This window comes from Trachymyrmex cornetzi, unplaced genomic scaffold (assembly GCF_001594075.2).
Source record: "Trachymyrmex cornetzi isolate Tcor2-1 unplaced genomic scaffold, Tcor1.1 scaffold122, whole genome shotgun sequence".
Classification (NCBI taxonomy): Eukaryota; Metazoa; Arthropoda; class Insecta; order Hymenoptera; family Formicidae; genus Trachymyrmex; species Trachymyrmex cornetzi.
Window position 1 is genome coordinate 3,002,939 of NW_017295784.1, and position 24,292 is coordinate 3,027,230.

The window sequence follows — 24,292 nt, forward strand, 5'->3', positions numbered from 1 at the left end:
TGCGAGGAGACACCGAAAAAACTGTAAAAATAAAGTCCAGTTTTTAGTATCATTATTATACTCTTTCTCCGTCTCTGGACTCGCTAATCTCTGGACTGCGACTTGAAGGACGTATATCTCTTTTTTTTTCTTCTCCTTCACGTCTCACATGGCTTTTAAGCTAAGTTTCAGTTATCTCGATATAATATATATATATATATATATATATATATATATTTAGATGCAAATTCACAGTATCTTGAAGCGCACACGCCGACCTTTTTCTTTTCTCTCCCTCTCTTTCTCTCTCTCCTTCTATCTTTTCCCGCTACAATCGAATCACCGAAACATGATATGTTCCGACTATTGGCTAATACTGATACCTCTCCGATGTCTTCTACAAAAGTCATCGAGAGAGCATTGGACCGTTGTTGCCTGCGTAATGGCGCAATCACGCATTTTCGCTCTAGGTAAAAATCGGCGAGTCAACTTACATGCTTGTACATGCGAAATACAATGTTTCAAACCGCTGCTTGCTTTGCACTTAATACGCGATTAAATTTAACGAACGATATATGTATATGTATATATATACGCACGCCGATCACAAATCATCCTCAATACAGGCCAATCGTAATGATAGCAAACTATCTTTCTGCGAGAGCAGCTCTAGCTTTGTGAGCCTTAGAAAAATAATAAGTCCCTTTACAATCGCTTAAAGTCTTCAGCATCTGTGAATCCGTATCAAGGTCAGATTTTTTTTCTTTTATATGCGATGTTGTCTCCATGTTGTTTAACGACTATATACGCTATAGGTACATAATGTTTAATTTAATATGTATACATGTATATGCATGTGTATATCCATATATATATGTATATATATATATATTTGTATATATATATCTCTATATATTATCCCCATACTTCGTAACACACACACATACATATACATATATAATAGACATTTTATATCATTATTGTAACGCATTGATGCTATCTGCTGTTATTTATATAATCATAGTACATTTACTGGTATAATTGCTATCTCGTCTTACAATATATCTAAAATAATATTTTTAACATTCAGCGATGTGTTGTTTAATGTGTGTGACTGTGTCTTGCATCCCGTTTGTTGCCTGTTGTCGCCGGTTGTACACACTCTTTTCCACCGGAGTTGCGTGAAGACAAACGATCGGTGTGTGTGACAAAGATTCGCGCTAGATAGATAGGAAAGGCAGCTGCTTCACGTGCGCTTAGGAATACAATACCTAAAAAGGATCTTTTCTTTCTTTTTTTTTTTATTTCAATCGCTCTAATTCGCTGGCGATTATCGTGTAACGCGATACAATCCTAGCAAAGTGAGCGCAATCGAAGGGGACCACCTTAGCACGTAACTGGGAATGTATGTGACCATGTGGAGCGTTATTTCACACAAGAGACAGAACAGCGACTCTTTAGCATTAAATTGTAATTTATAATAGTAACCATCGCGCGCCGCCGAGAGCTAAAAATCCCGTCTCTTTCAAACATATATTACCGGCTGTATTGATACGATGATCAACCGACCTGAACGTGCATTAATGGTGCATTAACGGTGCACCAACGATAGCGATGGTTATGCTCTTATCACGCCGCTGCCATAGATAGACGTCGTAAAGACGACCTAAAAAAAAACATTCTAATCTCTTAGACACCTAAAAAACGTTTTTCCTGCAAAGACGCCGCAGATATCCTAATCTTTCAGATGTCGTAAAGACGTTGCGCGATTTTCAATGTCTTTTTTTACGTGAGGTGGGGGTGTCTTTAAGGTCTTTGTGTAGTGGTTGAATGCTACCACCGACCATAATGGCCGTAGGGACGGTAAATGGTTCTATGGACCGCGGCAGCGTATTCGCATCGCATCGCGAGCATCACCGAGGGTTATTTATATAAATAAGTTTGACAAAAACGCGTAATGTATATTCCAAGATAAATAAGAAAAAAACTGTGCTTCCCCACGCGACCCTGGCGCTAAAGTGCTGGCTACTACCTTTTTTTTTAATCGTTTGACAATATACAAATATATAAGCATTAAACGTGTAATATATTATATCATCATCGTCGTCGTATATAATTAGTAATATCCTAAGATAGTTATTGTATGAACGATCTTTTTCCCTTTCTTTTTCCCCCGAGAACGCAAAACGCGGAAACGAAAAAGAAACGTTTTATCTCAACAGCTACTGCTTCTTTCTTTTCCTTTTTTTTCTTTTTCGACGTAACAGTCGAAGGTACTAATGCCACTCGAAAATGATCTCCGGTTGAACTGTTCCTCTTGTTCGACAGCATCGACATGACCTGTTCGATACGTCGCGTACGCCATTCTTCGATCAGATCGAACGAAGCTGCCGAACATTTTCCATGCTAGCGTTCTCAGCACCTCGACAAAATGGACTTTTGTGTGGAATGATAGAGCATCTTACTTCCTCGTCATCGTTAATTCGAGATACGTCAATGATTCTTAAGTTTCCTTACGTTTTAAGGTTCTTTATCATCTAAGAGTTAGACGTTAAGTACTGAAAAAGATTACCGAGAGAAACCAGGCAGTGGGAATCGAACGGAGACGGAGGGAATAAAACAGATGCATTACGAAGATATAGAGGAGTAAAAACGTGCAACGATGAGATGGCGCGTGTACGTGTGTGTGTGTGTTCTGATATTTTAAGAGTGCCGCATAGCTCGTTCGCACGCTCGGTTATTTTAGCATAACGTTAACGATTACGCCATTAATCGGAGTATTTATTTCTATATGCTGCCCCCAGTGGCAAGCTACTACGATCACTATCGTATTTTTTTTCTTCGTGTTTAGTACTTAAGCTGCATTATTGCCATTGATTATCTCCGAAAATATCAGAACCTAAAAATACAGCAAAGAGCGCAACGATACAACGCATTCACTGAACATCGTCCGTGTAAACGCGTTCTAGCATCGTTCAAACGTTTGTCCCCGAGGAGTAAGAGCGACCAGCCACCGAACATTGGTCGTCAATCGATCCGCGGAGCTTCCGGTTCGAGTGCGTAACGTATAGAGGCGGAGGAACATCGAGGTACGTCTAAAAACGGCGTTTTCTACTTTTATAACACGAGCGCTCCTTCCTGCGTTTTTATAATATATCGACATGTATGATAACGTAATAAAAACGATGTGTGTATGAGATACTTCCGAAGATAGCGTGTAACACTCGTGTTCGTATGGCACATAGGTATATGCTGAATTCTACGTCATTTTATCTCCCATAGAATCCGTTTCGTTTCCCATCCAGCATGTCCCAGCTACAAACTGTATTTTACATATATATTGTCAATTCTTTGCAAAATCGATTTACACCGCGACACGTGGCCGTGGTGTCTACAAGCGGACGCAATGCGTACGGCGATAGTCTCGTCACAAGTGCGATCTGCCGATTAGGAAACGCGTTTTTCTGAATTTGCGCATTTCCGGGATGTACGTAGTCCGGATCTTCGGAAGAATCTCGGGGGTTAGAGATATACATACTATTTATATATATCTTACTCTAACAAAATACTATGAGATTCTTGAAGAAAATACGCGAGAACGAATACGCGGTTGCGACCAGCTTCAAAAATCAAAATATTTGTGATAACTCTCGAGGCAGCGACCGAATTATTCCTTCACCTCAAAGTATTTGTATGTAGGATTCTCGTAACCGTTGATCTGCATATTTGCGACGTGTCGTTCCTCGGGCGTGGCCGCTTGATCGACCTCGATGAAGCCCTGTGAGGAAACGGAAAATACTATTTATCATGTTGCGTTATTAATTAGCGTGTCAATTAGTGCATTATTATAACACATTAATCTTTTTCAATTACATGCATTTTCGTTTAGATCACAAATTGAAGTATCGCATACAATCACTGTACAATTACCACTAATTAATGCAGATAATATTACAGAGATTGCTTGATAATACTAATGTGTTTTTCAATATAATAATATACCTGGCTATGAGGGCTTCTCGCACTGCGCCTCTTAAATACTGCGACGCCAACAACTGCAGCCGCCATGAGTGCTATGCCAGCGAACGCGAGTGTGAAATAAACGGATCGACTTTCTCTATGATATACTTCTCGCCTTACAGAATAGCCCTGCAAAATTAAATAAATACATAAAGATATTTTTCTTTTTTATTTTTGTCACAATGTCTGAGATAGAAACTTGATAATAAAATAACAAATTTATTTCATAAGCACTAAATAATAAGAAAACAGTAAAATCTTGTATGATGACTTATAAATAAACTTTATAGTTAAAAGTAAATTATCTTACTGGCTCAGAGTGAGAGACATCATGAGTCATACTGTGAGCTGCTCTAACTATTCCCTCATTATGCATAGCGGCGACCGCGGCGGGTTGCTCTGATTGCTGAGGAATATCCTTGGTATCGATTGCTGAGTCGCTCTCCTCATGTTGTTCTTGTTCTGTGCGTAGTTCGCCACGTTCTGCCTTACGTTGTTCCTTGCGCGCTCGTTCGAGCTGTTTCTGATGCTCTTTTTCTGTAAAGTACAAAATGAGGTAATGTATGCTCGTTTGTGCAAATTTTCTTGACGAGTTTGCTATACATACCTTGCTGTTTGCTGGTGACATCGGCCTGATACTTGTCTAGAATAGCTGCCTCCGCTTCGCGCGTCATCGCCAGCAGCAATCCCGGAGTTTCATCTTTACTCCTGAGGGCCAAAACGTAATCGTCCATGAGACGACCAATCTTCGCGCTTAAGTCTGGATATCTGAACATAAGAAAAGAAAAAATGAGCCTCTAACTTTTCGCGGTAGTAACGTTATCGCTTTGTGTACAAATATCGCGTGACCCACGGCGTATTTAAGATATTAAAAGTAAAAATGTACATTTGACATATACATTACCGTTCTAACATCAAGAGGCTCTGATTGGTAATCCTGTCAATTTCCGCAAGATGCTCCAGAGTGGCTGGTTTCTCTCGCTGCGCCTGTTCCAAGCTGCTGTCAAGGAGATGCTTGTAATGGGCTATTGTGTGGTGCCTGTCTTTGTGAAGGGCTCTAAGCAGCTTTTGTAGACATTTTTGAATACGGTGCATCTAGAAAACGTATAAATCGATCGATTAGGCAGAAAGATAAGAAGATTCTTGTGTAAAAGTATATTACATGAAACTAACATTTGGCGGCGTTTCGTTAAGAGCCGCAGTGTAACACGACATGGCTTCCTCGTTTCTCTGCTTAACTGCCTCCTATGAGAGGAAAAGATTATTATTGAACATAATTCATTTGATGAATAGTGGATTCGTCACTCGAAAAAAATAAACGTTATTACGTAGATACATTCTCGTTTTTTTAAATGTTTATATGAATTATATTTCTTCTCTTATAAAGAAAAAAAATCAAATTGCTACGTATTGTTAATAAAAAAAGTTAAGTAATTAATAAAAGCGCTCATGGTTATTGGGGCGCAAAAGTTTTTTTAATGCTTTTTAATCATTTAGAAACTAATGTAAAACTCCAATTTAAAAAATCGATTTACGTCCGCTTTTTGTTGGAATTCGTAACATTTCAAAGTTGGGTGACATTCAAAAAGGACGATTCGTATCATATCACGCGTTTCCACGTACCTGCACTCTCTGCTGGTGCATCGCGCTTAACTGATGCTTTTCCGCCGCGCCGCTTTCCTCGAGCGCGGCAACCGTCTCCTGGAATCGCGCCGTCATCCAGCGTTTGAAAGCATCCGCGGCGACAGGATCGTGGGCTCTGATATCCTGATATCTCTCCTCGAGGTCACTCCAATCCTTCATCACCTGAAAGCGTTGTAGCACAAAGATTTCGACACCAATGTCCCGCGCCATAATACTTGTCTTTCAAAAGCTTTCTCTCGCACCTTTTTTTTTGTCTCAAATACAAATGTTAGTACCTCAACTCGAACACAGTCATACCTTTGCTTTCTCCTAAATAAAGTGAAAATATGCGGTACCCTAAATAGGTGAAGATATTCGGTACGATACGCGCTAACGTCATCTCACCATTTTTTTCATTGCAATTAATCGAACTTACTTTCGTAACTTTCTCCTTGTGTACTTCTTCAAGTCGCATCTGAGCCTGTTTGTAACTCTGGTGCTCGGACCGCGGATCGAAGTGCGTCAGATAAGGATCTGGAGTGCCTTGCGGTTGGGAGGGCTGCTGCGTACTCGTGCTAACTGGCAGCGGCATCGCCGTAGCATCCTGTTTGGCTTTCTCCGTTGTTGAGATCGTCGTCGATGGTCGACTGATTTTCATTAACAAGTTTACAACAAATATTTAACTTCTATATTTAGGATATACGCTAAATCTTACGTTAACTAATTTCAACTGCGTTTTAGATTTTTAATTAATTAAAAAAAATTCTTTTTAATAAAAGAAAAATGTATAAGAAATTCAATGAAATTTTATTGACATTTATTAAAATAGACGCAGAGAGAATGTTTGTACTATTTAACTCAAAGATGTTTATATTATTTATAACTACCTGGTAGTCGTGTCGTAATCATCGAGATCGTCGTACTCCTCCTCGCTTTCGTCTTCCTCAGGTTGATTGCTAAGTACGTCTTCGAGATCGTCAGAATTTTCTTCATCCTCAGCGTCACCGTCCAAGTCATCTTCGTCATCGATATCATCTTCATCCTCGTCGAGATCATCGTCCGCGCTCTTCGGTATAGGTAGATCGATCGGCTTCTTTACCTTCACGTTCTCTGCAAAGAGATCAGTATTTCGCATGTTATTCTTTGCTGCACCTGCGTTCTATGTATGATTCATCGTTACATAAGCACGTAATGATGACGATTGGTCTGAAAATAGGCTCCCCAGCATGCACTTGCACCGCAACGCGAAAAAACCTGCATAAAGAAAAAGAAAATAGAGATCGTTTAATTAATACCGTTGGATATTGCACTCATCCTTGATTATGCGAAAGTGCCTTCTCTTTTCTTTCGCTCTAACGATAACGATTCAACGTACATACACCCGTCGCGTACGTACATATACGTACGTGACGCGGTAGGTGCAATTATTGGAATTTCTGTCTGCGCGCACATTCCAGTATATCGACTGCCATTGTTTGAATAGTAAATGGACGGGATTGGGCTGGCCACAGATAGCTCCGCGGAATTCTGGCCCATAATCTAAATCAATGCGCGCCGCCAGTGATACACTACCAGTGTCACCGATCACTTGATTATTTATCGATATACTCGGAAAAGGACGACAGCATAATTTAATTTGACAGTTTCGTGGACATAATTCACGACGGCCAAAGACAGTCTCGACTCCTCCGACGTAAAAAGACATAAACAGCAAAACGGTGTCTACGGACGAATATTTATCCTGTAAAAGATAATTAGGAAGAATTAGGAAGACGGAGGAATTCATTCAGAAAAAGACATCAAATTACAACATTTTAAAATTAAAGTAGCATGAAAATTATCAGAATTGCCACTCGTGAAATTCGTATGTGTCGTAACTAGGCAAAATGCATTGTATTCTCATTCCGGTTCTGCATCTTTCCAGCTTAGACATTCTAATTTCACCAGGTTACTGGGAGAGGAAGCGGGATGCATCTTGACTAACTAGGTTCTCGAGAGGTGTGTCTCTCATTCGTTGAGTATTCTGATGAGACGACTTCTTGACTTCTGCAAAGACAGACGAAAGCCCCACCTGACCATATCCTCTTGTGTCATCCTTTTATCTGGGTCACACGGTAGATATGCGATAACTGCATGCGTTGGCAGTTTCTCCGGGGATGCCTTATGTCACGATTGTTCGTCATAGAGAGTTATGGATTCCTCGCGAGAACGCGGTTTATCCGGGATCGATCAGAGAAGTGCTGAATGGAAAGGGATGACGGAAATTCAATGTTATCAGTACCAACGAAACGAAAGTTATGAGATATTGTATAAAATCCTAAAGTTGCATATTTCTGAAATATTCACATATAAGACTTTTTTTAAGATGTAAATATTTAATTTTTAAGATTCATCCACTCTAATAAACAAACTCGTTGATATTTAGCAAATTAAATATTAATTGGAAGTCGCGCTTCTAGAAGACGCTTGATTGTAAACACATTAAAAATGTAGAGGACGATATTTTTCATCAAAAAGCTCAAATGATACTTGTGTAAATAATAAGAGTTTCTAATTATGCACGTTCAACAAAGAAGATTTTTATGCAACTTAAGTTTTGTAGATAAATTACACATGTATATAAATTTTTATACATCAAAATTACTAAGCATTAAAATCCAGCTCCGATAAGGCTTTTTTCTTACTTAGTTTGTATATTTAGATATCGATCTAATATCACTTATTATCGTTTAAAAATCTTTACCGTTCTTATCTTTAATTAACTCAATTTTATCATAAGAATAAATTAAAGCTTACTGAGCAAAGTTTCCAAAAGAATGAAAATTCCACGTTCTGTTCAAACGTATCAATTACCAAACTGGTCCGCGTGACTAGTGATAATACTCGAAACATATATCTCGGTTTTATTTGACGTACGCCGTGCAGCCCATTTTTCATTCCTCGGACGACACGTCATCCCCCGAAGTTACATTACCTATGCTGAAAATAATGGAGTATAGGATTCAAGCGGGTGGTACATAGCGGATAAAACGGACAGCACCGTGTGTGCTAATCGAGCCCATTATATATGTGGTGTATAGGAAAGAAAAGTTGCGCAGCGACGCCGAAAGCTACGGCGTGTTACGTTGCGCAGTCGTCGGGAACGTCGGCGGCGAACATTATTGATTGCACGAGGGAGAGAGAAGACAAGAGAGCTTGCGATGAGAGGAAGAGAAAGATGGAGATATATGTATATAGAGAGAGGGGGAAAGAGAGAAAGAGAGAGCTTGCGAAGGGTGGCACGAGCCATCCGGGGTGCTGGAAGGAAACGAGGAAGGAGACGAGGCGAAGTAGGTGGTACCCCTCGCTTAATACACTCTTTGCACCCTCCTATGGCCGTTCTTTCTCTTCCTCTCTATTTTTCTCTTTCCCCTCCTCTCTCTCTCTCTCTCTCTCTCTCTCTCTCTCTCTCTCTCTGTTCTTTGCGACAGTCGATTGGAAACGAACAGCGTAAATGCCGGGTATTTCCACCGTGCAATAAATACGCCGCGAATTCGTCGTAAATATTCATGCTTCACCATCTTCTCTCTTCCAATATACTTTTTGATAGACACGCGTTCTATTAATCGCTCCGCTCAACAAAATGAAAAATAACAGAAGGGCGAAGAAATAACAGTGCAGCGTGGTATTAAAGCAAAAATCGAATAATGTAGAGCGTTAAAAAGCTTGATACAAACGTAAAAGAAGGAGTTTGATGGTATCATCAAAGTAAATGACAAATGCAAGTGCGAAGATTAATGGGTTTTATAGATCGATGAATTTCACATCCAACAAGATTGTTTAATGTTTCATCGTTCCACTTGGTTCCACTGTTCATTTATTCATATAATAAATTAGGCTGTGTTCCAAAACTCACTGTCAGTACTAAAAATATACTGTAATGTAATGTAAGTCACATATTTTCTTCGCTGACAGTGAATTTTGGAAGACAGCCCTGGAATTAATTAAAAGTTGCAATATGAAGACCTTATTTCAAAAAATAAACGCTATTCTTCAGGTAATTTCATGTAGAAAACTATTACATGTAATTTAATTTATATGTTTACATGCACTGAGAGAAAAAAAAATGGTTGAAATAACCATAATTTAATTATAATTTATAATCATTTTCTGGGACAACCATAAATTTATATTTGTTTTGACCATATGAATTATAATAAACTGAACACTGAATTATGATCATAACGACCATAATATGTATTCATTCAACTAATTGTATGGTTATCTTACACATAAATCACATTTGCATGTAGTAAATTATTATATACTATAAAATATTGTAACTATACATATAAGGTTATTGTTACTAACATTATAGCAGTAATAACTATAAAAATGATGCTCCTAACCATAATTATTTTACCATACAATTATAGTCACAAATACGATATACTTTTCTCTCAGTGTGATTACATGTTACATGTTTACATTTCGTTATACGTAATTTATGTAACAAACAATTATACACTAAATACAACTTAATTTTGTTATATCGAAAGTACAACATATCTGTAACATAGGCGGGATCCTCACGAGTTAAATCTTGAAATAAGATCGTCACACAAGTATTTCCACTTTACGGTAAAATGACCTCACGCCAAGAAGACACCCGAGCTCGCGAGCTCGCGTCTGGAAAGGATGTCATGGTATGGAGATGCGGACGCTGCGAAACGTTCGCACCGATAGAATATGCATGAAGATGAACGTGAGTGCCAGTGCGGTTCTCGCGAATACGAAAATACGCGATGGCTCGCTCGTTTCCTTGTGCTCGCTTCTCCGCCCTTCGTCCCTTCTCATCCGCGAGATCCGCACAATTCGCCGCGTCTTCCGCGCGCGCGTGAAATGAGAACACGAATGAATGATGATAAGGCAGAGTGTACGTACGTTACGTACCTTTCAGGTGTTTCGGGCAGCATACAAACTCTACGCCGGAGAACAGAGATATACCGCACGGCAGCAACATCGCGAAGCTACGCAGATTCATGTTCCGCTCCCGGCAGGTCTCCGCCGCCGTGGAGTTCCATCTGGAAATACGAATCCACTTGATGCAGTCACGTGTACTCGGAGGAGGATGCACGCTCCTGATCTACCACGACACGGATAAATAGGCCCTGATAATCCGCCATCTCTCCATCGACGTAAAATATAACGTTACTTTATTTTACGTCGGTGTAAAATAAACGTGTAGATAGCAGATTGCGTCACTTATCGATGAAGTAATTAAATGTAGCTCTTAATTGCACGATGGAATAGCAGAATAATAAGATGAAGCGAATGAATATAGTAAAATAAATTTGTGACAGTGCATACAATGTGAAGGAAAAACGAAAGCGAGAGAAAACCTGTTTTGTATAAAAATTTGCTAATAATATAATTAATCCTTATCTTACAAGATGTGTCACTACACTGCAAAACATTTCTTGTTTAAAATGGACGAATCAGAAATTTCTGGTTAAATTTATTAGAATTCTAGTTGAGATAACCGGAATTCTGGTTAATACTATATTTCTGGTAAAATCTACTAAAATTCTTATTTTTACCAGAATAATTATATTTAATCAGAATTCTAGTAATCTCAACTAGAATTCTAATAGACATAACCAGAAAATTCTGATTCGTTCATTTTCTACCAGAATTACTGTTTAATCCAACCAGACCATTTTTCTCAGTGTAGTGACCGAGCGATTCCTGTTCGTGCAAGTTTCTTTGAGTCTTTCGGTAATTATAAAAAATTATACTATATTTTATTATTTTCCAAAATGAAGTTTCAATATTTATTCTAGGAAGTTGAAAGTATGCTGGTAAATTTTTAGAGATTTTTTGAATCATTCTGAATAGGTGAAAAAAATGGACGAATCTAGTGACTCCCGTTTGTACGAACGAGGCATCAAATTGAATCTTGCAGGGTAAGGGTTAATAGTAAATTTAACGTAATTGCTATATCATGTCGGAGTAATTGAATCAAATGTATCTTCTCGCGTAGAAAGAACTGTGCTTAAGCTATTCTTTCGACTCGCTTGATCGCTTTGACGAAACGCGACATCGTGAATCTAAACTCACTCGAGAATTAATTCCGTTTGGCGCAGACGATATTCGCGCACATATAAGTTCGTTACCTGTGAGATTCCCAGCATTTTGTTTGATTATGAAGATGATCAAAGAGACAGCCCTCCGGCACGAGAAGTGCGTCACTCTGGAAAGGTCCCTCTGAAAGTAGGAAACGGTACATATTGCAGTGACTCGAATTCAAGGAAAGGCTCGATTAAACCAGTAAAGGTCGCGCATCGCCGGTATTTATTCTTATTCGCTATTTCCGACGATGCAATCTGTCTCTATCTTTCTACGAAGAGAGGATTCTACGAATTATATTGGCAGTCGAGGCACGAATCTACCGATGACTATTTATACATATACCTGTGCGCATATATCGAAATATATGAAATACCCGAAATCAATAGCAAGTCCGCGTGTAAGGGACTGTCCTCCAATCGTGGAACTTTATCCTCATATCTAAAATAAATCTTACATATTCAATATTTTAATTTTATATTATTGCTCTTCTAGATTCTTCAGATATTAGCAGATATTAGCATTATTGCTCTTATAGAGTCTTCAGTTCTTTCGACTCCTTCAAAATGTTTAATTATAATTTTAACGACAGATTCTTTTACAAGATCTAGAAAGGATTTTTTTCTAAACTAAAATGTCAAGGTAATAAGTTTTCAAGTAATAAACAATTTAAGATGAAAAATTTTTCTCGAACTATGCTTTTAAAATATAAGCAAATAACGAGGCTTTATTGTTCATTTAAATTCAAGAGCACTTTCTCAGAATTTTAATTCCAGGTTTAATTATCAAGTCGCTCAATGTTGAATATTAAAAAGTTTCAGCATAGTAATGGACTCTCTTAAAAGTTTTCCTAAAGATTTATCGGAGAATCCGCTCCTAAAATATTTATGTTGAGACACTTCATGTACACGTATACATACACAAATGATTAAGAATATACACGCAAATCCGCATGTCGTATGTATTCGGAAATATTTCACAAAGCTCAAAGTGCAAAAAGAATAGTGACAATTTTTCAGTAGTATATTTGTCCAAATGTCTATTACTCTTTCATGATAAAACGTAATAGGAGAGTGCGCGAAAGAAAGGGGAAAGAGAAGAGACGGCGGAATGGACACGCGTCTGGCGGATGACGCATCGGTACGTTCACCAGTGCTGATCAATAGAACTAGTCATGCAGACTCTTTGAGAGTATTAGCCACTGATTTGTCCATTCGCGTATCATTCTTCGATGAAAGAATGGCAGAAGTTACATAAAGGAAAGTAAACAAGTGCAAGTATATATTTTTGCAAAAAGTAAAAATAGTGTGTGTTATTAAAACGAGATAATTATATGAAAATCTGACGTTTTATGATTGATTTTTTTTTTTATGAAACCGCTCGATAAGGAAGTTAATGGAGCTTTGTAAAATGTGTGAAACACGCAACTCAAGACGCGAAGGTTAAAAATGGCTGTGACCATCTGCACGTGACCAGCATAGTGGAATAACAGCATTTATCTAACACGATTAGAAAATAAGGCATGGATCTTGGAGCGTTGGAAACAGATGATACGAAGAAGAGTTCAGAGTTTTCGTCCTGTGCACGAATAAATGACTGTCGTATCGCCTGATACTTATGAGATCTCACTCCAGGGAATACATCACTGACGATAAATGTGTTTTATGTCGTTATTCCATTCACATATTGGTTCAATTACTCATTTTAATGATACTTGAAGTACACAAAAAGGTACTTGAGATAAGAAAGGAGTAAACGTTGAATATTGTTTGTAAGATGCATCGTGTATCGAATCAGAATTTAATGACAATTTGTTAGACAAATTTGGAATAGATTTTTAAAAGAAGTTTTAGAAGAAAATTATTATCATTATTCTTGTAGCTCTCTCTCTCTCTCTCTCTCTCTCCTTGGTTTCCAATTAAACACATTTGCATTTACTGCTCTAATTAAAATTATGTTAAAGCTAGTTTAAAATAAAACAAAGTATTATATTCTGTAGTAGCAAGATGCTTCTTGCTACTACATTCAAATACATTCTTTCCTCGTCTTAACGAATGTCTCATGTTTCTCCTACGTTTCTTCAAACTTCTCGAGCGCGCACGTTATTCGATTTAGAATATTCCACAATTAAGTATTCCTCGCAAATGGAAGAGTTTCGCGAAGTAAGTTTATGATTTATAAGATCCACTTTAATTAACATCGTACATAAAATAAATTTAATAAATTACAAATCTACTTTTATCCCTCTTCTTGCACTGAATTCAATAGCATGGAAAGGAACTCGCGAGTCGTAATAAAGATACAGTCGCTTCAAGGAGATGCTTGTCAGTTGGCATCGAGAACCGAGTACTCATATACTCGGAGATGGAAAGAGAAGGAAAAAAGAGAAAAGCAAGTGCGATCTTGAATCTCACTGCTGCGCAACGTCACGTGATAGTTTTTTCGTTCTTCAGCGCGACAAAAAGGCTGATCACGGAAGGCAGCTGGGCAGACAATCCGACAGTAGATATCGCGTTGTCCGTTACACAGCGTATTGACTCTACAAATTGAATTCTTCCGTCGAGCAGATCGAGCGTCCTGCTAAATTTATAACTAAATCCCCGCCGCCGAGAGATCGATCTCTCAGTTTCTCACGGTCGCGACGCCGCTGCCGCATTATCGATCGATCGGTCCGCCCGGCTCTCTTGCGATGGCCTTCTCTTTGCAATTTTCAAGTCAAGAATCGAAGTTGCCGCGAGTCTCGCAAGAATTTTTACGGCTAATATTAACTGATATTAACGCATGGTATCCCACCATCAGCCCCAACTAAATCGATGCGGCAGATTGAGATCCATATTATATTGTCGTACACAGAAATCCTGATGGTATTGACATATACATATATATGTTGACAGTTACATTATTATATTGATTTCGACATCCCGTTCAGACAGCTCGCGGTTTTACGTGTCTCACGATATCCGTGACAGATTACTGTTTTATATTTTGACCCAAATTGAGATTGATCACGATACAGATATACGTGAAAATTGGTCTGACCTTCTTTCTCGCCTGCACACAGTAAAAATTTAACTTACTAAAATTATAGAGATTTAATATTTAATTGCCCGTGAAAGGGGAATTTTTGCCACTGACGATAGAGACTCACGAAAGACTGGAGTACAACAAGAGATTTTTAGCGATTGTTTGGTATATATACCAAGGTTGTTGTTGATAGATGTTGATAGGGGTGGAGCTTATTCTGATAATCTGTACGTACAGCTGTTATGCTAAAACTACTGCTTTTTTCATACGCATGAATTTGATACTATTTAAAAATAGTTTCTTACTCTAACGTGATATATGATAGAAGAGACATAGTAAGAATAAGATGAATTAAAGGGCTAGCTATATGTTTCTATTACTAATAATCAAACACGCAAAAATATTCTGGTACAGTTTGGTATACTTTGGTTATTATACCTGAATCGCAAAAAATCGCCTGCAGATTTTCGATATAGCACAAAAATGCCAGTTAAAAATTACTACTCACCCAAACATCTGTAAGGTTTGACCCATCGGGAGAGCTTGCATTTGGTTCTTCCGGGCTTGCACCATCCGTTTACCCTGACGTAGTGCGACGACTCGACGATGTTGGTGATGTCTCTCTTCGGGTAAGCCTGGAAGAAAAAAATTAGACGCAGATTAGGAACCCACTGTAAGTACCGCATTAGCAAGTGGTTCGACCAGCCTGCAATTCTACGCCCAGAAGTAATTATCGAATATACAAGCATACTCGGCGAACCTATTATTATCGTGAATGAGCGACTGTTTAATCTCCGTTTAAGAGGCCGCAAAAACGCACGTTCTTACTCCACGAGCTATTTTGCGACGTGATATTCGCGTAATGTGCGAATTAAATCTAATGAGACTCAGGTGGTGCGACGTTAGTTTCAACAACGATAAGGTAATTAAACTAAAATGTATATATTTTTTATAATCCAATCTCGAAATCAACATTAAGGATTTACTTTTATTAAAGTTGCTTATCAAATTTTTTCTTATGTATAAGAATAAATAAAAATACAATAAAATAGAGAAAATACAAATAAAGTCGTGATGATTATAATTTTGATAAACTTAATTTTAATTGAAGAATCGTAAGATCTTAATTAAAAAATTTAAATTTAAATTTCAAACTTTGTAAGAATTTCTCTTGACTTATTTTGTAATGAGCAATTTAAAAGGGGATTCAAATAACTGGATCTTCGGAAACTCCTCTCTTTTAATCTTTTTATGAAGGATTAAACGAAGATATTCGCGAGTTATCAACGAGGAAAGATTAGATGGCACGCGAATATCGTACTTATAGCGAGCTTTCACGTATTAACGCGAAGAAATTTAAGTAAAATACAATTGCGATGCAACGATTGTGGACCGATGCAATCTCGTAACAAAGTCATCGGCGAAGATTAACGTTATTTTCACGGTGGAATGGCGGGAAAGGTAACGAACCGCGTAATTCTGTGTTTTGTCGCGACTGAAGCGCGTCAACGAAGGGATGAAAATTCGATTTACGCGGCTCCGGAAGATTATAAACGACTTAATCCTACCTGCAGGGCAACGGCAGCATCGCCGCGCTGGGCGCGATGTTAAATAACACGCCCAGCCTTAATTAATAATTCGTTCGCGAGTGGCCCGATTTTCTCTCTAAATAGTCGCCGAGTCGAGAAGGAAGATTCAAGAGAGTTTGATCTCAATCCCCTGACTTCGTTTAATAACTTAAACATCGATTCGAATAATTTACATTTTGATGTTTCCCAAACAAGAGCGGGTATAGTAATTTTTATGATCAGCACCCAACGCACGAAGCAACAATACCTAGATATTACTAATGGATTTTTTTTACAGATAAATACAAGATTTACAAAATATCTTATTATATATATATATATATATATATATGTACATAGATTTTGGAAAAAGTATTCATGCATAGGGTAACTGTCCCATTTTCTGTGCCTGTCCCTATTAGTGTGCTTTTATATTTTGATAAGTCATAAAGAAAACTAGCACAAATAAATAAGAAAAAAAATTGTTTTTTGTTAAATTAAATTATTAATGCATACGATACCGAAGATAATATTTGAAATAATGATTTATGTAATATTAACATAAACAATTAGCTTAAATTTATTACCTGTTTTAGTAACTATATGTTAAAATGAGTCAAATGTGGATAGGCACACAAATTGGGGGCACATTAATAGGGCCATCATCACTTAGAGTACTCATTAATAGGGACAAAAACATGTTTTCTATTTTTGTCAAAAGCATTATAAACTATTAACATTTTCTAGATTAAAGAAATATTATAAGAAAAAGAAGTATAATTGTGAAAAACCGATATTAATTGCAAACAGATAAAATTAAAGCTACAATATTTAATAATTAATTCAGTAACAAGCAAATTGGCTAAAAGGCACATTAATAGGGACAGTTACCCTACTACAAAACTACATAATTAACAAAAAACTTGAAAAATAGAAAACTCGAGTCCATTAGCTCAGTCATTGTGTCGTATGATCGTTTATATTTGTTTCAATTTATAGAACAATGTGGGATTGCAAAGCCCTACTTTCCAAAAATTGTTTAAAGATCATTGCTCAATCACTGAGAGAAATGATTTTGTTATAGGAACAAATCAAGGGAAAGCAAATGTGATATTTGTTAAAAAACAATCGATTTGTTACGATTGCAAATTAATTCGTCAATGTAACAAATAATCAATAGTATCGCTAGCAAATAAGAGGCTCATATATATAATCAAGTATTCTCCCTATATTAGACTGTGCTTGATCGGTTTCTTACGACTTAAGACTCCACGATCATCTATTTAATTCCACGAATTCTATGTAAACGAGTTAAAGTCCATCCAAAAGATAGGTTAGGTTCTATATAGTTTGTTTCTGTTACTAATAATTGGTTGGTATAGCAAACTAGCAGCAATCACAACAACATAATTTGTTACATATTTACCGATCATCGCTTAAAGGTACTGATGGCTTGCTAAATTAACAAAATCCTTTCTCTCAGTGATATTGCAATGTTTCTGTCAATATAATTGTATATTCCTATGTAATTGTAGTTTATATTTTTAAACAATACTAAGATTTTATTCGGACCGACAGGAAATTAAAATACTAAGTATAAGCATATTCGGGCCTATGACGGTCAAAGCTAGATCTTTTTGCCTAAATAATTCCCAGTGAATTATCTATATCTATATATGTACATGCATATATATCATATTTTAGTTATTCAAACTGCGCGCCGAAATTTGTATTTTTAAATACAAGAGATCATTTATGTCCCACACCACTCTATAGAGTATGAAAGTTGACATAACAATATGATCGAGTGGATTGTGCGGCATATCAATGGCACTCTCCTTGCTCCTTCACTCGCGTTCCCTAACTCGCTCCTTCATTTATATTCTTTTATATTGTTATGTCAACTTTCATACTCTAGAGGGAGTCGGACGTAAATAATCCCTCGTATTCAAAAATATGAACAATTACTTATATAAGTAATTGACATTTTATCATCCCAAACGTCTGCACGGTTTGTTATATTATTAAAATTATTTGTATAATTTTTGGAAGATAGAGCTTTGCACATTGCTGTACCAATAAACTGAAGCAAACATAAATTACACTGATGAATAAACTTGTCTTTTCATGCTCATGTACGAGCAAATATGAGCACGTACGCATATGTGAACTGCTCACTTGTCTCTGTCTTATATACACAGTGGATTGCGTGAACGTGCCGCATATAAGTCGGATGGACAACGTTATTATCCAGTAATTCATAAGGCAGTTTTGCCTTTCACCGCGCTCTATTAAAGATTCGGAATGTAAATTGTTTATGATACGTCGTTATCCATCATTAATTCTTCCTATCAATCTTTTTCAATACAAACAAGCTACCTCGTTTAACACCCAATAAAAACGTGAAAAGACCAAGTATTTCTCATGCGAGTAATAACGATAAATAAGTACATTGATGAAAGATAAAAACAGAATCTTGCTGGTTTCGAAACTATAAGATTTTTGCGAAATTATAGTAATAATTTTCTAAGTCGGCAGGTTTTGATTCTAGCTTATATAACCGAGACTATACGGTGGATCGTTAATGTTTCTTTTAAAAACTTCGAACAATCTCGCTGGCAAAATATTTACGTGTGTTCCTCGCAGGATGGAGGAAAAGATGCAAAGAGGAGAGCTAGGAAGTTTGATGGTAATAGAAAAATGTCAGGGATCTATTTTTAATGTCTATATATAACTCTTATAATCGACTATATATGCCTAACGCCGATCACCGACATTATTATACGTGTGAAAGAATTTAATGGTTGCGTGATCTTATAGACTTTTTTCCTACCTTCTTACAATACTCCAGAATCTCCAGCTTGTCCGTCATGCAGCTCTTCTTGTCGGTCGAGGAAACCCATCGACCCTGCTCTCCCATATGTTGAGCAAGGTATACTTCACCAGGTTCACACAAGGTAGCGACCTTCATTTTGAGGAAAGATACAATCATTAAAGCGTTAGCCTCCAAGCGGAAAACACATTTGGCTCAATCAACAACTTCATCAAAGTGTTTCGCTTTTCAGGAAGCCAGTTGTCTTAGTTAACAGATCAGTTCTTGTTTCTCGGCAAACAGATATCATAATAGCCAATATACTTTCATTGCTTTTTTTCTTATCGATCAAGAGTTGCTTGGCAAAAACGAAGACATGCTTTATTTCGAAATGCATATTTTTTTCACTGGCATATATTTTTTACAATACGAGAATATTTTAAATGTTCTCTACAGAGATTTACTTTTCATATTAACAATGTTATATATCTAAACCTTTAATACCAGTTTAACAAATTTAATTAAAAACAATCTATATTCAATAATTTAATTAAATAGATAAGATATTTTGATTGAACAAAAAATGACAAAGAGTCGCGAAGGAAGAATTTGCGCGAAGCGTATAATTTTGCGGTATTTTCGTTGAAACGGGAATAGGGCTAGACCGAAGTCTCTCATAGTACTCACCTGAGGCTCTGATCTTCCGCCAGCTGGTGCCAATTCAAGCCTCTCCGACACCGCCTGCAACACAAAGTGAGAGAGAGAATATTTGAAAGCGGCTGCATCAGGCTGTATGTAGACGAGAAGAGCGGAAACGGGGTGGTTAAAACGTTTTCTGCCCCGATAAACGTGTACCTATTCGCGTAAATTTAAATCTTTGACGGGCAGAATGCGCCAAGTAGTTTATTCGTTTTACGGAACTGCCTGATTTAAAAGAAAAAAATTCTTGGCTTCGTTTACGAAAAGGAAATGTATTTAGCGAATGAAAGCTAAAACGATGCAAACAGACGACTGAGTGCATTATTCCTACGACATGACTGAGTACATACAAAGTATATATTTTCCTTTGATATAAATAAACATATATTTTCCTTTCCCATTAAACATAAACTTTCTTGCCAGGTAATATAGCGAACTTATCGACTATTATACAGTAAATATTTTATTTATAAGATAGGTCACGTACTCATAAACGTAAATGTAAAACATTATTTTCTTTGAAAAAGAAGACAGGAGAACAAAAATCGTTTGAACGATTAACAAGTTATTAATAAAAAAAATCACATAAGGATGTTCTGAAATTTTTCCAATTAATAATATTGAACTTTTTCAGATTTAGACATGTTTACAGATTTACCTTACTTTTTATACTCCATTTTAATCTTGCATTTATTTAACGCAAATGGTTTATTATTCGGAATTTTATATGATACTATTTCCGCAAGACTAATTCAATTCTGCAGACAAATATGTTATTTTGAAAAGACAAAAATGAATGCTGAGTAGGTTAAAATGCGCTAAAGATGACGACATAAACTCACTCGTTCCATTCAATCAATAGTAGCCTGTAATCTCGTCCAATCATTTAAACGTCAACATTTTCGCCTCGTATAATGGGAACATTTCATTTCACCATGCCAAGCAGGTAAAAGTACTTTTAATACAGAGCTTACGTATATAAAAATATGACACATCTCTTCTACATTTTAAGTATATTTTTCTAGTTATGCATAAAAAATACTTTTAAATCCCCCAATGTTAATTTTCAAGACGTTTTAATAACTTCGGTCTTTATTAAAACGTTTCCATTTCCAATTGTTCTAAAAACATTATTTACTTAGTAATATTTACACATTTAAGAAAAAGTAGACTGTATATCGGTGAGAAAGTTGATTAATAAATTCGAGACAAAACAAAGATTCCACTGCGTATACACGTCACTTAAAAAGAGACATTGACAATTGAAAACCAGTAGTTTTCTGGTTTATTTGTTTTATGTTTATTTTTACTAACAATTATTCTCGGTCTAACTTATTTTCTACCTTTTTCTAGTCTTAAGAATTAAAAAAATAAAGAGTAAATTAAACAGAGATTAAAATTAATCTACATATATACAAATGGAAATTAAGGACGAAATAAGACGCGTCAACGTCAGTTACGTCAATTTCGCGGCAACAAACAAGAAGTCATCAGAAAAGTACAGTAGCATAATTACATCGTTCCATAATACTCAAGTGACTAATTATGTCACTCGATAATGTCTGACGATAATTACAGACGAGATCCTCTGTTAATACATCAAGACATCAAGGAGGCCCAGCGATACTCGCGGACAGTTAGCCGTTCATTTACCGCCGCGAAGAGCATATTAATTTCATTATATCCGGTGTCGCGAATATATCGTTTCCAACAGTGGTTCGAACGAAATGATTAAGCTCCCATAAAACCGCATCAGAAGGAACTATAACTTCACGCCACGACATATAAAAATTGCAGTATCATTCAAGGCTCGCGCATTGCAACTATATACTAGCTAATTACTTCGTTGCAATAGTAATATTTGCTAGAAATGGACCCTATTTCGCTTTAGCGTTCAAATTAAATTTGCTTTAGTAGCGAATTCTGCGAACAAATTTACTCAGCAAGATTTTTCAATATATAAACCGCGTTTCGCTGTAATATCAAATAATTTGCTATGCAAGTAGCAAAGTTCGATTACTTTCACATCGGATATGCAACAGCAGCCACGGCAATAAAGTTCTCATTTTTCGTACAAGTAATTTCTTCCGCGATACTTCCCTTTCCCGTTTTCAATTTCCTTGATTATCCCTGGAAGGATCCTCCTCAGGAGTCTTTTCCAGACACGTAGTTCATAATGAGCGATAATCGCGTATGGTAATCTAACTAAAATTACCTACGTGCTCCGATCTATTTCATCGACAAGGTCGTGTGTGAGTCGTATCGAATATCTCGGGCAGATATCGAATTTCTCGAGGGAACACGAAGGAATACGTCATCGTATCTACCATTGACGTATCTACTTGTTTTGATCGCAACGACGCCTCCTCATGTGGTTATAGTACACCTGGAGAATACCGGCATGCACCACGCATGCCGCAACCATAAGCGAGATCACGCTTCGGGATTGGCGTGTCGCTGTGGAAAATATCGGCTCCACTCCAATAAAAATCGCTTTGCGTGAATTTACGACGGCACGAGGAAACTACAGCTGGCAACGTCAAACTCGAAAATGACAAATCGTGAATAGTTAAATATTAATTTTTCGTAAAGTATACCAGAGAAATGAAAAATATATGAAAGATATTACTAAAGAATTTTCTTTTTTAAATAAGTAGAAGATAATTACATAATATCGTGTTAGACTCTTTGGGAAAAGTATTCACGCATAGATATACCACAAAACTACATAATTAACAAAAATCTTGAAAAATAGAAAACTCGTGTTCATTAGCTTAGTCATTATCGTATAATCATTTATATTTGCTTCAATTTATTATAGAACAATGTGGGATTGCAGTGCCCTACTTTTCAAAAATTGTTTGAAGAAAATCATTGCTCCATGTTTCTGTCAGTATAATTGTATATTCCTATGTAATTTTAATTTATATTTTTAAATACGAGAGATTATTTATGTCCTACACTATCTAGAATATAAAAGGTGATATAACAATATGATCGAGTGGATCGTGCGGCATATCAACGATATTCCTTGATCCTTCACTCGCGTTTCCTAATTCTCTCTCTCGCTCTTTTATTTACATTCTTTTATATCGTTATGTCAACTTCCATACTCTAGAGAGAGTTGGACGTAAATAATCTCTCGTATTCAACATCACAAATTACATTGGTGAATAAAATTTCACTTTTCTTAACCGATGATCGACTTTTTAATTTCTCAAGATTTTTCTTATACATGCAGTCTGTTCAATGATATCTGTGTATGGATATTTTTTCCGAATTCTATACGATACTTGTGAATCTCGATATAATTAATAATATTCTGGCCTGTCCCGGAAGTAAAGCGAGTTTACTTTGTTATGCGATTTTTCCTAATATGTTTAAAAAAAGTTCTGATTTCTTTTATCAACGGCTGATTACGACGCATGGGACGTTAACAACGACAACGCTCTCCTCAAATCTTCAATCACGTTACTAATTTGCTTTTTCGTTCATATGCACGCATACTCTTTTATATTGTTATATTAAACAGAGATAGAGAAATTAATTATATATTATTTGAGAAAAAAAATTATATGAGCAAAACGTACACACAATTAATACCAATTGTTACAGATGTATGACTAATATATATATATATATATATATATATATATATAAAGATAAAAAAAAAATTTTATATATATTGAAATTATATTACTGTAGAGTAATTATAAGAGATTAAAAAGATCAATTTTGTCGAGAGACAAAATATTATATTTATAGAGATATTTTAACCATATTTAAAAATTTTTATTATACCTCTCTTATTCGAGTTGACTGACTGTTTAGTTCCGAAAGCGTCCTACATTAATTTTTAACGTAGTATGTAAATGAAAAATGTTATCATACACATTTTCCTTTTATCTTGTCGTTCCAATTTCAGTGACACCTCGAGAGACTGCTTGGCCAGTTTGTACTTTAATTCCCATATTCCCGAACCTGTTTTGCGATTTAAACGTATCCACAGTATTACATAGCACTCTTACACGGCCCTTTCACTTCCTGTCTCCACACAACTGGCTCCAGTCGCATGAGTCATCTTCGTGATTTTGTATAAGTGCAAAAAGTATACTCAAACTCTTGGGAATGAGAAGAAATATTGTAACGTATATCCTGACACTTTATATTAGGTGAAGAAGATTAGTTCGTTGTAAAATAAGTTACGCTTGGTGTTAAATATAGTCGTTCAATTCTGAGTTCTATATTTTTATCTCATTTCAAATCATATACGAGTCAGACTGATTGTTAGGCTAACCACATTATGAACTAAATGTGCATTCAGAAAAAAAAAATAGTTATAGCAGTTATATAGTTATGTTGCAATTACAATAGTTCATTCTATGTACATTAATTCTATATAATATAAAACTTGTACAGTTATCTCTCTCTCTCTCTCTCTCTCTCTCTCTCTCTCTCT

At 36.4% G+C, this 24,292-nt stretch overlaps 1 protein-coding gene across 2 annotated transcripts in view; it reads right to left on the bottom strand.

The window, feature by feature from the left end:
* Positions 1-2,301: 2,301 nt before the first annotated feature.
* Positions 2,302-24,292, bottom strand: part of Appl (amyloid-beta-like protein) — a 54,647-nt gene continuing 32,656 nt past the window's right edge. Inside the window, exons 2-15 of one of the 2 annotated variants that reach the window (XM_018520135.1) lie at positions 19,822-19,875; positions 19,156-19,287; positions 15,263-15,389; positions 11,778-11,868; positions 10,555-10,685; positions 6,510-6,732; positions 6,059-6,269; positions 5,623-5,796; positions 5,173-5,244; positions 4,904-5,094; positions 4,607-4,767; positions 4,310-4,536; positions 3,982-4,128; positions 2,302-3,757 (exon numbers count right to left, since the gene is read on the bottom strand). In XM_018520135.1, the coding sequence (XP_018375637.1) occupies positions 3,647-3,757; positions 3,982-4,128; positions 4,310-4,536; positions 4,607-4,767; positions 4,904-5,094; positions 5,173-5,244; positions 5,623-5,796; positions 6,059-6,269; positions 6,510-6,732; positions 10,555-10,685; positions 11,778-11,868; positions 15,263-15,389; positions 19,156-19,287; positions 19,822-19,875 (2,052 nt within the window). In that variant the 3' untranslated portion in view covers positions 2,302-3,646. Of the gene's footprint in view, positions 3,758-3,981; positions 4,129-4,309; positions 4,537-4,606; positions 4,768-4,903; positions 5,095-5,172; positions 5,245-5,622; positions 5,806-6,058; positions 6,270-6,509; positions 6,733-10,554; positions 10,686-11,777; positions 11,869-15,262; positions 15,390-19,155; positions 19,288-19,821; positions 19,876-24,292 lie in introns of both variants that reach the window. The other variant, XM_018520127.1, reaches the window with a different exon arrangement.